At 43.9% G+C, this 14,292-nt stretch overlaps 1 protein-coding gene across 3 annotated transcripts in view; it reads left to right on the top strand.

Annotated features, from left to right (window-relative positions):
- LDLRAD3 (low density lipoprotein receptor class A domain containing 3) overlaps positions 1-14,006 on the top strand; it is a 114,351-nt gene extending 100,345 nt beyond the window's left edge. For 2 of the 3 annotated variants that reach the window (XM_018557472.1, XM_018557474.1), the window contains 2 exons: positions 10,321-10,657; positions 13,276-14,006. In XM_018557472.1, the coding sequence (XP_018412974.1) occupies positions 10,321-10,657; positions 13,276-13,510 (572 nt within the window). In that variant the 3' untranslated portion in view covers positions 13,511-14,006. The remainder of the gene's footprint in view (positions 1-10,320; positions 10,658-13,275) is intronic. The other variant, XM_018557473.1, reaches the window with a different exon arrangement.
- Positions 14,007-14,292: the final 286 nt, after the last annotated feature.

Genomic DNA, 14,292 nt, shown 5'->3' with positions numbered 1-14,292 from the left:
ATGCAAAAGAAAATTAATACCGTAAAATAAAATTTTTTTAAATGAGAAATTTGTAATACTGTAATTGTATCTGATAATAATTGTAGATATCAGATTACAATTCAATATTGCACACTGCCATCTTCAGGCTGCAGAGACATCTACAGGCTAGAGGCTTCAATTGTAAGTGAAGCCTTCAGTTGGCATATTATCACATGTTGCAAATCATCACTGAAATAGTGATCACATGATCTGGAAGGACTTTGGTTGCTGATCATTAGCGGGGATCAGAGCTGTTTGTGTGTTGGCTGTTAGGTCTCAAAGGGAGACTAGATGTATCTGCGTCTGCGCAGTTGCAATGTGATGCATTTTGCTGCGATTTTACCATGATTGATGCTTTTTTTTTTGCTTAAAATGGGATTTCAGGTGCTTTCCAGTCTGTTTGCATGCATTTTGATGCGTTACGGTGCAATCCGATGCAGCTAAAATAGGGCAAGCAGTATTTTTTCTGACTGCATCGGAATGGACTGCACAGGTATGAACAGAGCACCAAAAATCCCATAGGAAAGAATTGTGATGTATTTTGGCCGCAGCAGCCAAACTGAACGGACTGCATCTGGTGTGAACTGGCCGTTAAAGTCCAACTCCAGACACAGCTATATTTATTGGAGTTTTTTTGTAATCTTTATTTTTCACAAGTGTCATTCTTTTTAATCCTTTAGGCGCTTTCTAAGCTCCACTGAGCTCAGCTGCTATACGTACTGCGGGAACCAAACTACCGACTCCCCGCTGCATCGGAACGATGTCTATGAGCGACACCAGTTCCGGCGCTGTGCCTCCTCCGCCCCCCTCTTGCTCTGCTGGGATGTGTATAGCGGCAGAGCACGGTGGAGCTTAGAGAGAGCTCCTGAAGGAATAAAAAATGACACTTTTGACACTTTGTAATGTCGGAATTAAAGATTAAAAACAAAACAGTAAAAATAGCTGTACCTGGAGCCGGGATTTATAGGGAACCTGAGAGGAGAAGAATATGGGAGCTGACACTACCAACCTGCTTTCAAAGATGCGCAAATAGAACAAGGTAAAGAGTGGCACACATACCATGTATATGGATGGAAAGGTCAATGCAGACGGAGTCGCTTTCTATATAGAACACCCACTGCATTTTTTTTTTTTTAACAGCTATAGGATATGGCGGAGTTTATCATATATAGTAGTCATTGTCATCAAAATAGTGCAGAGGAGGCAACCGACTTAGTCATTGGCATGGAGGACCTCGGCTATGAATAAAGATTGATGATAGGGATGCACCGATACCAGCTTTTCAGTATCAAGTACGAGTAGCGATATTTTATTTTAATTCTGTATATCAAATACCAATACCGGAAGTCCCATTAAGGAACCTGGGCGGCGTGTAATGACTCACCACCCTGCTTCCCGATTAGCCAGGAAGCCGTCTCCATGCTCCATGGCCGATGCTGACTAATAAGAGCGCAGCAGAGACAGAGCAGAGGAAGGTACCAGCCAACAAAATTTCCGGCAGGATACACAGGCAAGGAGAAGCAGGTCCACGGACTTTATAAAACTTATTACAGGAGATTATAAAGGACAAGTTCAAACTCGTATTGCAAAACAAACCAAATGTATTTAGCGTTGTTGCCAGTTTCCCAGAATAGAATTAGCAGTTTCCTAACTGACGTCCTTGTTGCCCGAAGTTGCGGTTTAATAGCGCATATAACGCTGATGGAAGGAAACAGATGGAATTCGTAAGGCTAACGGAATAAAAATGTTTATGGAGTGCGTGCTTGGTGACCCTGAACTGCAACTAATCACACACTGTATGGAAATGTATGCAGATCGGGGTACATGAGAATGACATGGTGATTTTTTTTCCTGCAAATTATTTTTAATATTCATAACACAAGAAGTGATGTCATTGCACGCCAGCGTTTCCTGCTTAAAGGTGCACTGCATTTAAAGTGACACTAAACTCAGGAGTTAAATCTTAAAAATGCATTCAACGACCTTCACTATTACCAAAAAATGTATCTTATTTGTGTATCACTCGGCTGTATATCCTCAAATCATCTCTGAATTGGTGCTGACACCGTCCTTCCTTCTGCAAGGTAGCTACTTTTGTTCCCCATGGTCCCTGTATGTGTTGTAAGTAGTCACCGCTCCAAGCTCCCTCCTGTAATGGACTACAATCTCATGTTTAGTTTACTAATTTGTTAATAGTTTGTTAATAGTTAAGGTACTTGAATGTATTTTTAACATTTAAAGTACAATTAAACCTTCGGGTTTTTTTTTTTGCATATATCTACTGCTAGCAAGTAGAAGAAGAAAAAGTTACCAAAAGGGTTATTACTTATCCGTGTGTCCCGCCACGTGCTCCCGTCCGAAGTTCTGAAGATTGTCGGGCGGCCACGAAGGATGATGTGCATGTGCAGTAGAGATCTTCAGCCAGGAGAAGAGGAGAGACTCAGTGTAAGTCAATGCATGCATCCCAGCAGCAATGCAAACATCTTCCTGTCCCTGACTCCGTGGGGCAGGAAGACACAGCAGTCAGCGCTGGATCAGAGACCGGCCCCAGCACTGGAGGGACTCCTGAAAACTACAGGAAAGAAGAAGATGATCGGATCAAGCGGACCAATTAGGGTAAGTCCTTACACCAGCATGGGGGGGATGTGACTTTAATGTCACATTAAAAGAGAACTATGGGATAACCTTTTTATCGCATAGTTCTCTTAAGGGTCACGGGAGGACCTAAAGCTCAGTATATAGCGAGATTTCCGCAGCCGGGACGAATCCCGACAATGCTGTCGAGATCCACCCAGCTGCTTGAGTGACAGCGGGCTCTGACTATCTAGAGACAGAGCCAGCGTGCATGCCCCCTCTCCCGTCCGTTCCTCCACTCAGCACTGGAGGATCGGAGCGGGGAGGGGGGAATCCCTGCGGGGAACAGTGACTGACAGTCACCGCTCTCTGCAGGGAGATGATCGGAAAGTGAGCAAGCGACGGTATGTGTTCGCTCACTTCCCGATCTATAGAGCCCACCTGTGACAGTTTCATTGTCACAGGTTCGGCTCGAACTATGAGGATGAGTGGAAATCCCTCACCTTATAGTTCTCCTTTAACTCCTGAGTTTGGTGTCACTTTAAAGCTAAAATTGAACCCCTGGAATGCATAAAGCTGGCCATACACCTGTAGAATTTTGTTTCAAAAAATGTATTTGTAACGTTTGTTTCATTTCCTATTATTTAATGGCGTCAAATGATTATTGTTTTCGACCGTAGTGACAAAACAATTTGCAAGGAGCGGGATGGCAAATTTTTTTCCAACAAAGGAAATCCTAACAGTGAATGTGCTTTACATTCGGGAAACTCCATAGATTCCAAAATTGAATGTTAAAACCAAACCAACGAAAATTTCAAACAACATCAAGTCTGATGGCATTATTGAGAGATCTGATGAGATTATTCAGAGATCTGATGAGATGGTAGGGTGATCCCATACCAGGGTATGGCCAACTTAACTGCTCTTAGCTTTTATTTTGCATTGCTATAAAGACCCAATCCACCTCACTCCCTTTTGTCAAAGATCTGATAACTTGTTTGGTAAAGCATGGGAATTCTCAAACACACCCACTGAGGTTCCTTGCTCTCCTTTGCTGTTGTACTGTTTAAAGCCCTTCCATGTGCACCTTGCTTTAAAGATGGTTATGAGTGTGTTTGCCATTCGTTTTGCCTCCTTTCTCTCACTGTTGCATGCAAAAAGGCCAAGCAAATTGCATATAATAGGAAGATTCTAGCAGCAACCAATCAGATGGACTTAGTGGTTAGCTAGCACTTCTTGCTTGTAGCTCCTGGTAAGGACACTATCAGCATGAAGTTTTCATGTTCTCCATGTGCTTGCATGGGTTTCCTCCGGGTACTCCGGTTTTCTCCCGCACTCCAAAGACATGGTGGAAGGTTAATTGGTTTCTGTTTAAATTGGCCCTGTATGTACGTAAAGCATTATATAAATACCTGGTCATAAATAAAAAGTTAGATAGGGGCATTGCACTGATAAATGTTTGTGTGTGTGTATATATATATAAATATATATATATATATATATCCTGCCCAGAGTTTAGGCTTTAGTCAAGTTTTGTGACCTGTACCAGTTCTGTCTACGGTTGTTTTCTCTTTGCTGTCCTTTTGCCGGCGGTCCCGGTGAGCACTGGAGCCAGACGCCGCGCGGGGCTGATGGGCCCCATTCTTTCTGCAAGGCGGAGCAGCCTACCCATTCACCTTCATTATGTCTGTGTTTACACTCTCCTTCAAATTCATTATCGCCACAATACTGAGGATTTGGCAGATCTGATGATGTTATTCCGCTTCGAGGCTGCGACGGAGGATTCATTCTATGCTGTAAATTAGGAGCCGTGCCAATTCATGGAAGCGCTCATCTCGGACATTGAATCGCTGGGTTGTTAAATATTTGGATCCGGCTTTTTCAGCGTATCCGTTCCGTCAGCTGAATTCAGTCCAAACAGCCTATTAAGCAAGCTGTGTGACTTTGAGCTTCACCGAAGCCAATACAAAATAACATGTAAAGGAGCAAATTTTTATAGCACAGCAAACGTTCCATTCATTAAAGGGAAAATGGCTCAAAAGTCTCACCACTGCCTAGTTTTCATAAATAACTATAGTTAAGGTAATTCTATCTTGTTGAGCTTAAATAAAATGGCACGCAATGAGTACTTACCTTCCATCATGAGTTGCTTCTTACTGTTCCTTTGGAACAGATTCTCACTTCAGGGTTGCCATAAAAAATCAACAGGCCAGGCAGTCGTTGAGTTCATTGAATTAGATCTGTCATTACAGACTGTTGAATCAAAAAGAAGATAAGTCGATTTCTTCTCCCCCTTTTCCAGTTTAAACGACATTTTGGACTTTTATTTTATAGAGGGGGTCAGAGCCCCTGTCATTTGTCAATGGTCTCCAAGACAGAAAGTGAGGGGAAATCCAAAATTTTCCGCCTGTCACCAGAATCTTTCAATGGACACACCTTCTAATGGGTGGCAGAGGTCTTTTAGGGGACTTCCTGGCACTTCCGTTGTGCGTCTATTAAAGGAAGTGAAGGGAAGACATGAATTCTAACCACCCCCTACACTATCGTAAATTGTAAAAGCTTTGGCTTTAGATTCACCTTAAAGTAGAAGGAAAGGCCAGGCACTAACCAAGCTTTAAATAGTTGCCTCCCCACTGCCATTACATTACTTACATGCAGTCTGTAATAAATGACACTATAATTAGCTTATTTTAATATTTTTCCTAGCGGGCGCGTCCCCGCAAAGTTCCTGCTCCTCTGTGTAATGCAGACTGAACAAGAGACTGTTGAGCCAGTTGAGTGTATGGCCAACCTTATCATGCAGCTGTAATAAGCTCTCCATTTCCAGGTCATAAGGCGCCATTCACACCTGCCACACATGAACATGCGCAAAATCATGCACTTATGCGTGCATTCACCCCATTATATGTTAATGGCACCACAAACGCGTCAAGAAAGACGTGCCATTCAACCTATTTTGTTACCTGTTAAAGCCTTCCATGTTTGGATTTCCAAAGGCCCTGAGACTGCTGTTAGGTGCTGCCATCTTGGATGTGATATCAGCAGTCCCAGCAGCTGACAAGTATAGTATTCTTCTTCGCTGCTTGCCTGGCTGCTACATTAAAGCTTATGAAGGGAGGTGAGGGCAGGGATGAAGGAGCAAGGGCAGCACAGACAGTAGTTAGACACTACCAGAAAAGCAGAGGGCTATGACGTGCAAGGTGATGGGACAGGATTGACTATAACTTGAGATTTTCCAGCAAGTTCAGAGGCACACATTGCAAGTGAATAAAACAGGAATTTTTACTTACCTAAAAATTCCTGATCTTGGATCACAATTCAGGACACAGGACTTAGCGTCTGAGGTCTAAGAACTCTTTTCTCCACAAGGTGGTCTCCTCTTTCTACCTTGGCCAAGACATTGTCTTTGCTTCCCTTTGTCCTGCCCCAAAAACATCCCAAGGAAATTGCTTTCCACTGTCTGCATGTAGTATGTCCTATGTGCTTTACCTATGTGCTAAACCTTCTGATTATTAGACATTGGCAATCAAAATTGTTAGGACAACCCAGATACCCTCTCCCACTCCCAGCAATCCCCCAAGTTTTATAGCAAACAATACAGAGTAATTTACAGGAATAGGAGGAGATAGTCGTGATTCCTGTACTATACTCCAAAATAAGGAATTTCCAGGTAAGTCAAGATTCCTGTTATCTTAATCGTACAGAACCAGACTTGTTCTCAACCATGGGATGTCCCAAAGCAATACAACAGTGGGGTGGGCAACACAACGAACAGATACCAGCAAGCCCACCGAACAAGAGTCAGAACCCTAACACTCACAAAGCAGCTTTACAGCACTTTACAGTGAAAACTGGCAGCAGAAGAGGCCTTAACATCCTCCTGGCAAAATGTAGCAAATGTGTGAACGGAAGACCAGGTGGTGGCCTTGCAAATCTGGGAGACAGATGCCTGATGCTGAAAAGCCCAAGAAACAAAGGGAAGTAAAGTCAATGTCCTGCTCAAGGTAGAAAGAGGAGACCACCTTGTGGAGAAAAGAAGTCTTAGACCTCAGAACAACTTTATCCTTGTGCAACACTAGGAAGGGTTCCTTACAAGAGAGGAGACTCTCTTGTCTTTCTGGGCCAGTTCGGTGTGATGAGAATCACTGGAATGCCCTCCACCTGGATCCTGCCCAAGAATTCCTGGCAAAAAATCTGTCCAGTTGTTGAATCTGAAATCCCACGTCTGGCGTTCCCCATCAACAACATAGGTCTTGAAATACCATTGGCTTGAAGGGACCATTCTCCAGAATTCACACGTTGATGACTGAGAAAGTCCACCTTGCCATATCCTCTCTCAGTACAGAAAGGAGGTCCATCACCTAAGCATACTGGTGAAAAACTAACTTGCTTAGACTGGGAGGAGTTTAAGGGCTGATTGCCAGTGTCCAGTTACCTGTAGGTGGCAGCATATAACCATGGTTGAGAGTCCTGTCACTGTGTCCTGTACTGTATGATTAGGGTAAATCATTGCAAATACGTATTTAAAATACTTGATTTTTCTGTGCTTTTATCTTCAAGTGTTTTAACTTGGTGACAGGGCCTCTTTAAAGTATAGGTTCATTATTATTATTTTTTTTGGGGGGGGGGATCTTGCACCAGCTTATAAAAGTGATATTTTGTGGTGCTGTTATTTTTCATTATTGGCTGTTGTGGCTTGTTCATAAACACATTTATTTTTGCATGATATATAGATGGACTTTTCTTTCTTTTTTCCATCTGGGGATGTGTCTATTGAAAGTCTTTCAACTAAAAAATGTTTTTGTGCTAAGAGCTTTCTCCTTCCCCTCTCGGAAAGTCAAGGGGTACAGGTGACAGAAGTATAAGGAAACTTGCTTTATCATAGCGTAGTAGCCCAGGAGATCAAACCAAGATGGCTTTCATTATGCAGTGCACAAATCGCTCTTCTTACATTGTACCTGGTGAGCGCACGATGCCAGTCTATGTTTCATCCATGTTTTATTGCTTTGAAAATTTGGGACTACAAATCAGACTTTCAGCCTAGCAGCAAAATGCCAGCAAGCAGATGGCTCCTTTCTGTGTAGAGGAAGACTCGGCCGCATTTTACCACTCGACTGTCACATCCTCCGCCGAGGAGCTGAGAGGCGGACAAATTGAAAGAAACAATCTGTCGCTTTGTAGCAGAGCGGTACAATCTATATACATTAGGAGAGGGAAGATTCTGAATATTGGAGGACATAGTTTATAAAGGACTCCAGTTTGGGATCCCTTTGACTCTCATCTTTGTTGCTTATTGTATGTGTGCACCCTTTTGCCAGGGTTCCAAATGGGTTACAGAGCCCAACAGGGCATTTCAAATCTGTAAGCGTAGCATCCAATTTTTGTTCTGTTTCAGCCTTTTTTAAGATGAAGGAACCCTAGAAATACCTTTCAGGTCCCAGGGGACCCTTGATAATAATAACTGTATCTACTGCCAACAGTACATTAGAATGAACAGTAGGCCGATATACCAGAATAAATAAAAGAAAAAAGCTGACCATACATGGCTAGAATTTCATTCTATTCCTGATGAATCAGCTAAAATTCAACCTGTGGGTGGCCAAGTCAGCGTCCTCCCGTCACCCTAGGCTCAGTATACCACGAGCTGTAGCTCGCGGTATACTAAGACGCCGCAGTATACCGCAAGCTGATGCTCGCGGTTTACTGAGATGCCGCAGCTTAAGCGGATCCCGACAATTATGTCTGGATCCGCCCAGCTGCGTGACTGACAGCTGGCTCTGCCTATCTAGACCGTTCCGCCAGTCAGCACTATCGGAGCGTGGACGGGGGAATCCAGCCCCTCCCCTGTCACGGCAGAGAGCCGTGACAGGATCAAGAGGTGAGCGAACGCCGGTATGTGTTGGCTCACCTCCCGATCTACTAAGCCGACCCGTGACAGTCTCATTGTCCCATGTCAGCTAGAACTATGAGGTGAGTGAAAAGCACTCACCTCATAGTTCTCCTTTAAAAATACATTCAAGTACCCTATTAATTAACAAAAATGTATCTTATTTGTGTATCACTCGGCTGTAGATCCTCAAATCATCTCTGAATTGGTGCTGACACTGTCCTTCCTTCAGGAGGGGGGCTATTATGGTTCCTTATGGTCCCTGTGTGTGTTGTAAAGTAGCCACTGCTCCAAGCTCGCTTAAAACCACTTTAAAAAGATAATTGGCTACTTATCTGAGAGGCAAAAATTGCTAATTACTTAAGAAACCCGTAGCAACCTCTGGAAAGAACCATGGTTGCTCTATTTGATACCCACCTGGTTTTATAAGCAACTCTGTGGTATTGCCTTAGTTCTATGCTGCAGTTTAGTTCATTTTTATTTTGTTTTGGCTAGACTGTGAAAGTGTTAAAACCCGTGTTAGGCATTTATTGTTGCCGGTATCCTCAGTAGTGAGATTCACCTGCTATTTGACCTGATGACCATTGACTGTCTGCTGGACAGAAAGTGATAGTAAATCCAAAATGTTAGAGTTGTCGTAGAAATAGAATAGGAAATCTTCCAATGGAGACGCCTATTCCAGTGACATTTGTCTGAGAGGATTTCTCCTCACTCTGGAGACATTTCCAGTCACTTCCTATTGCGTCTTCAGGACGGGAAGGACAGGGGAACCAAAGAAAACCACTGGCAGGGGTCTTAACCATTCCCTATGCCGTCCAAGAAAAATAAAACTTTGGGGGATACTCCTTTTAATATTTCTTTTTGTGTAGTGTGGATTTTATATTGTTACCCAGTTGATCCCAACTACTTGCTCTGCTGAGGCTGTGTATTCTCTCTATAGGCCTTTATGTCCTTTAGAGCAAGCTGTACATGCGCCCTTGATGCAAAGCTAAATATACACAAGTGCTGGTCGCTCAGAGAAGGGACCCACTCAAGTGAATCTTCAAGAACAAATACCACTTTGTTTAAAGTGTGCCCAGTGCATGCAAGGAAGAAAACACTTCACTAAAACCTTGTGTGCATTGAGAATTCTGTCTGGGTGTCTAAGTAAACTCAGGATTCCGTAATGTCTACATGAGATTTGAATTTGGCTATGTGATGTTACTTTCTTATAATATAACTTTTTAATAGTCCTATAATGAATGCAAATTGTGCGCAAAAGTTTGGAAAACTTACCAAGCCAAACCAATGTGCAACTTCTCAAGCCCACCACACAAATTTCTTTCTACACCAAGAAAATCTGAACTGCTGAGAATAAAGCCAAAGTCATTATGTTCACATATATGCTCCACTTTGTCAAAGTAATAACAACATGTATCCAGGACGCATATAAATATCTAATTGGCTCACGAGCGCATGATAAAACTATCGCTAAGCAAACCCATCCATCAGTAAGCAAATTAGCTAAATGGATCTGTGATTGAAGGACTCGGCATGAATCCTGCGCTGGAATAACCTCGGTCACATGTACACTAAAGGTTGTAATGAGCATGCCATTTAAAAGACTTCACGGAAAAGTGTGTACATGCAATAAAATCAAAGTGCTACATTAATAATAACTGCCAACCCTGAGCTTGACTTGATTGATGTACAACTTCTGTTCTTACAATGTGACTTGTGGCAGAGTAAGAAATATCTGCATGTTTTTTGCCCACATTTTGCATAGGACTCAATGCAGTCACATTGCACCCTAAGCTTTGTAGGCTCTTGTTCTGATTGTCCCCCTTTTCTGTCCACAGAGAGCAGCAGCAAGAAGGAGTTTGTGTCCTCGGAAAGTCATCTCCTATATTACCCGAGTATTACTTACACCATCATCGGCAGCTCGGTCATCTTCGTTCTGGTGGTGGCACTGCTGGCTCTGGTCTTGCACCATCAAAGGAAACGCACAAGCCTGATGAGTCTTCCGGTGCACCGGCTGCAGCACCCGCTACTGCTGTCCAGGCTGGTGGTTCTGGACCACCCGCACAACTGCAGGGTCACCTACAACGGGGTGCAGTACATGTCCAGCGAGGGGTACCAGCCGCCAGTCAGTATTGAGTCTCCGCCATCCTATAGTGAGGCCGTGCTGGACCACAAGTGAGTCTTTGATTTATCATGTATTTCTTCATCTCTTGCTGCAGAATCATTGCAAGTACAGGTGGATACAATTCATTTTTGTATATATTTGGGCACTATAAAGATAAACCTTACAGCAGAACATTATTTTAATAAGTGTCACATTTACATAGCCGAGGGCTCAAAAATTAGATTGGAAGACATTGTTTGGGGTCCCAACGCAAAGGTCTGCGGTCCCTTTATTTAAAGGAGAACTATGGGGTTAAGGCTTTTCCCCATAGTTCTCCTTAGGGTAACGGGAGGACACAAACGAGCGTCCTCCCGTCAACCTAGGCTCAGTATACCGCGAGCTCTAGCTCGCGGTATACTGAGACGCCGCAGTATACACCGAGCTGCTGCTCCCGGTATACTGAGACGCCGCAGCTGAAGCGGATCCCGACAATTGTGCCGGGATCCGCCCAGCTGCGAGACTGACAGCCGGCTCTGCCAATCTAGAGGCAGAGCCAGCTGTATCCGCCCCCTCCCCCGTCCGTTCCGCTAGTCAGCGCTGGCGGATCGGAGCAGGCAGGGGGGAATCCAGCCCCTCCCCTGTCACGGCAGAGAGCCGTGACAGGATCGAGAGGTGAGCGAACGCCGCTATGTGTTCGCTCACCTCCCGATCTACTGAGCCGACCTGTGACAGTCTCATTGTCACAGGTCGGCTAGAACTATGAGGGGAGTGAAAAGGAATAACCTCATAGTTCTCCTTTAAAGCAAACTTTGCTTTTTTTGTGCTGTCACCAAACATTATTCTTGAACACAAAATCCTCCTAAGTGATAATGAATTCCACCCCCTCCTGATACATCTGCCCCATACTGCTGTTATCCAGAAGCCTCTGGTCTTCTCCTAAAGGTGCCCATAGGCAGAGGAGGGTGGTCTGGCATTCAGGTGCAGTCCATTCAGCACATGCGAGGGCATATTGCTATAAACAGGAATGTTCTGCTCGGCCATACCTTCCTGTATGAAGGATAGGGGCTTTAGGGGGAACACTCGCAATTTCTGACCTGTCTGAATGATGTTCTCCTGGAGTGGTCAGCCAACGGAGACTTGCCTGGCATTAAATTATCACCCAATTCAAACAGAAACAGACAGACTGGTTGGCTGATGATACATGTCTGTGGGCAGCTTAACCTCTTCATTATTAGCCCTTTATTACCAGGCCATTGTTAGCCTGTGATAATTTGATTGGCAATTACTCGGTCATGCAATACTGTACCCAAATTCATTTTATATCATTTTTGAGACAGGCAGTGCTTCTCTTCTGGTGGCATTTAATACCTACTGGATTTTAAAGGTAAAAAGGCCACAAATATTGAACAGAAACGGTTTCCTTTGCTCTCTGTTATAAAACCTATCAAATAAAAATGCCAGGACAGTACAGTAAACCTCATAATGACCCTTTTTGGAAAGTAGAAATATATGTGGCATATATGAACTGTTTTTACCTGTAGTGATGTGATCCCTTCACCCTGCCATGTTATATGACTGCATGTCATGCAATGCAGAGAGATCATGACAGGACCTTTTAAAACCTTCAGATCTGTAAACTCTCTAATACCCACCACCGTCACCTCCTCCAGCCTGCTTATTTTGGTCTGCTTTTGAACATCATTGGAGAGGTGACGTACGCCCAGAGCCCTCTCCTGTCAGCTTGCTAAAAAACCTCTCATTTTCAATGCATTTGTTCTCCGCAGCAGGATCCTGGCACTGGTGGTTTTTTTAGCGAAGGCTCCAGGCACTTGTAGCAAAGTGTAGCCGGCCAGTGTTTTATCCTAATACTCAACTCTCCCCTTCCTGAGAACTTAAAGCTGAAGTCTAATCTGCTTATATTTTGCCTTCCCTGGTTTCTCCCAATCAACATGCTAATGAATTTAAATACAGCCTTTCGGTTTTCATTAAATGCCTTATTTGCACTCAAAGTCCAAATCCCATTCGCATTGCCACGGTCTCAAAACCACCAGTTATATGTGGTGCCCAGGTGACCACACGGAGGGCGCCGTGCAAAACACGAATGGTAAATAAAAGTAATTGACCGGCACACATTTGAAGGGTTTTTAAAGTGTGTGCCGGTGAATTACTGTTATTTATTTAGCACTCAGTGACATCATCACTGGGTCTCTATGCCTCTCTGGACAAATCCCAATGCTCCTTAAAATTTACAGCTGGCACCTAACGTTTTAGGTTTTCTTTAGTTGCTGTCAATGGAGCTGGCTCCTGGATTGTACAGACTCCTGAACTCCATAATAATTTGTCCACCCCTGATTCAAGGTCCCAGTCTCACATGCATACGTACAAGCACACACATATACAAACTGATTTAGACAGGAGCTAATTAACCTTCCAGAATGTCTTTGAAGTGTAGGAGAAAACCAGAGTACCCGGAGGAAACCTATGCAAGCACAGGGAGAACATGCAAACTCCATACAGATAGTATCCTGACTATGATTCCAACCAGGGACCCCCCAGTGCTCTAAGGCAGAAGTACTCATCATAGCACTACATGTTCTAAAGGGTATTTTTATGAATTGACCTCAACTGTCATTTATTGGCTTCTTCTTTTTTTGTTACTAAATGAGCTTTCTTGTGTTTGTTCTTTCAGCTCCCCTCCACCTTGGTTCTCTCTGCCTCCTCCTCCATATCCCTCCGACATGGAATACAGCCAGACGGAGCTGCTTCCGTACCGCCCCAGAACAGCTAGCGTAAACAGCGCTGGTTCCGCAGGAAACACTCTGGACACTTCCAGCAGCCATTGGGATTCCGCCAGCCCTGCCGAATTGCCGGAACCGGTCGAAACAGCCGGCGAGGCTGAACTGAGCACAGTGCTGGAGGTCTAAGTTACTGAACAGATTCTGTTAAGCTAAGTTTACACAGGCTTCACGGGGAGCTGGGTTTGCATTCCCGATGCTCGCAGAGGACTTCCTGGACCCACAGGGTGTATTGAGACATATATTACAGATTACACAGACGAGTACTCAGTAAAGAATCTGCTTTGCTGTGCTCGCGGGAACAGCATCTGCTGCACCCGACAGAATTCAACCATGTAGTATCCGTTTTATGAGCGGTTCCCCACAGCACCCATGTGTACCCAGACTTCATCTGCCATGGGTTGGTCTGTAGTATCTTGTTACCAGCAAATATTCCTCATATTTTTATAGAATCCAGATGTATATTTTTTTAGATTCATTTTTTGTCCTTCTTTGTATTTTATATTGTTGGAGGGTTTTTTTTTTGTTACCACGTATTCTTCCTGAAGCAATAAGGCACTTAAAACATATTAGGACAGATCATTGACTTTGCCCTCTTGTCTGTTTAGCGACCGCTGAGTATGGGTAGCCACAGAATGAATAAGAATTCCATTTCAGGTGCCTTCTACATACAGGGATTTAAGGAGGCCATTTTTGTCTCTTGCAATCCCCTGTACAGCAGAGGGCTAGGATGTGTTCACCCTTTGTTAGAGTAGGCAGGATGAAATGGTTAGGTGAATCCATTGAGTGATAATGTGGATCCTGGAGATCCCTTGCATGGACCTTCTGGAATGGTGGAGGCCATCTTTTGAGCAGTCAGATAAACCTTGACAGCTCTGAGCACATCTGAAGTATGAAGAGCAATCTCCTTA

This window comes from Nanorana parkeri, unplaced genomic scaffold, assembly GCF_000935625.1.
Source record: "Nanorana parkeri isolate BGI_ZX_2015 unplaced genomic scaffold, ASM93562v1 scaffold285, whole genome shotgun sequence".
Taxonomy (NCBI): Eukaryota; Metazoa; Chordata; class Amphibia; order Anura; family Dicroglossidae; genus Nanorana; species Nanorana parkeri.
Note: the sequence above shows the minus strand (reverse complement) of the source record. Positions and strands in the feature narration are given on the sequence as shown.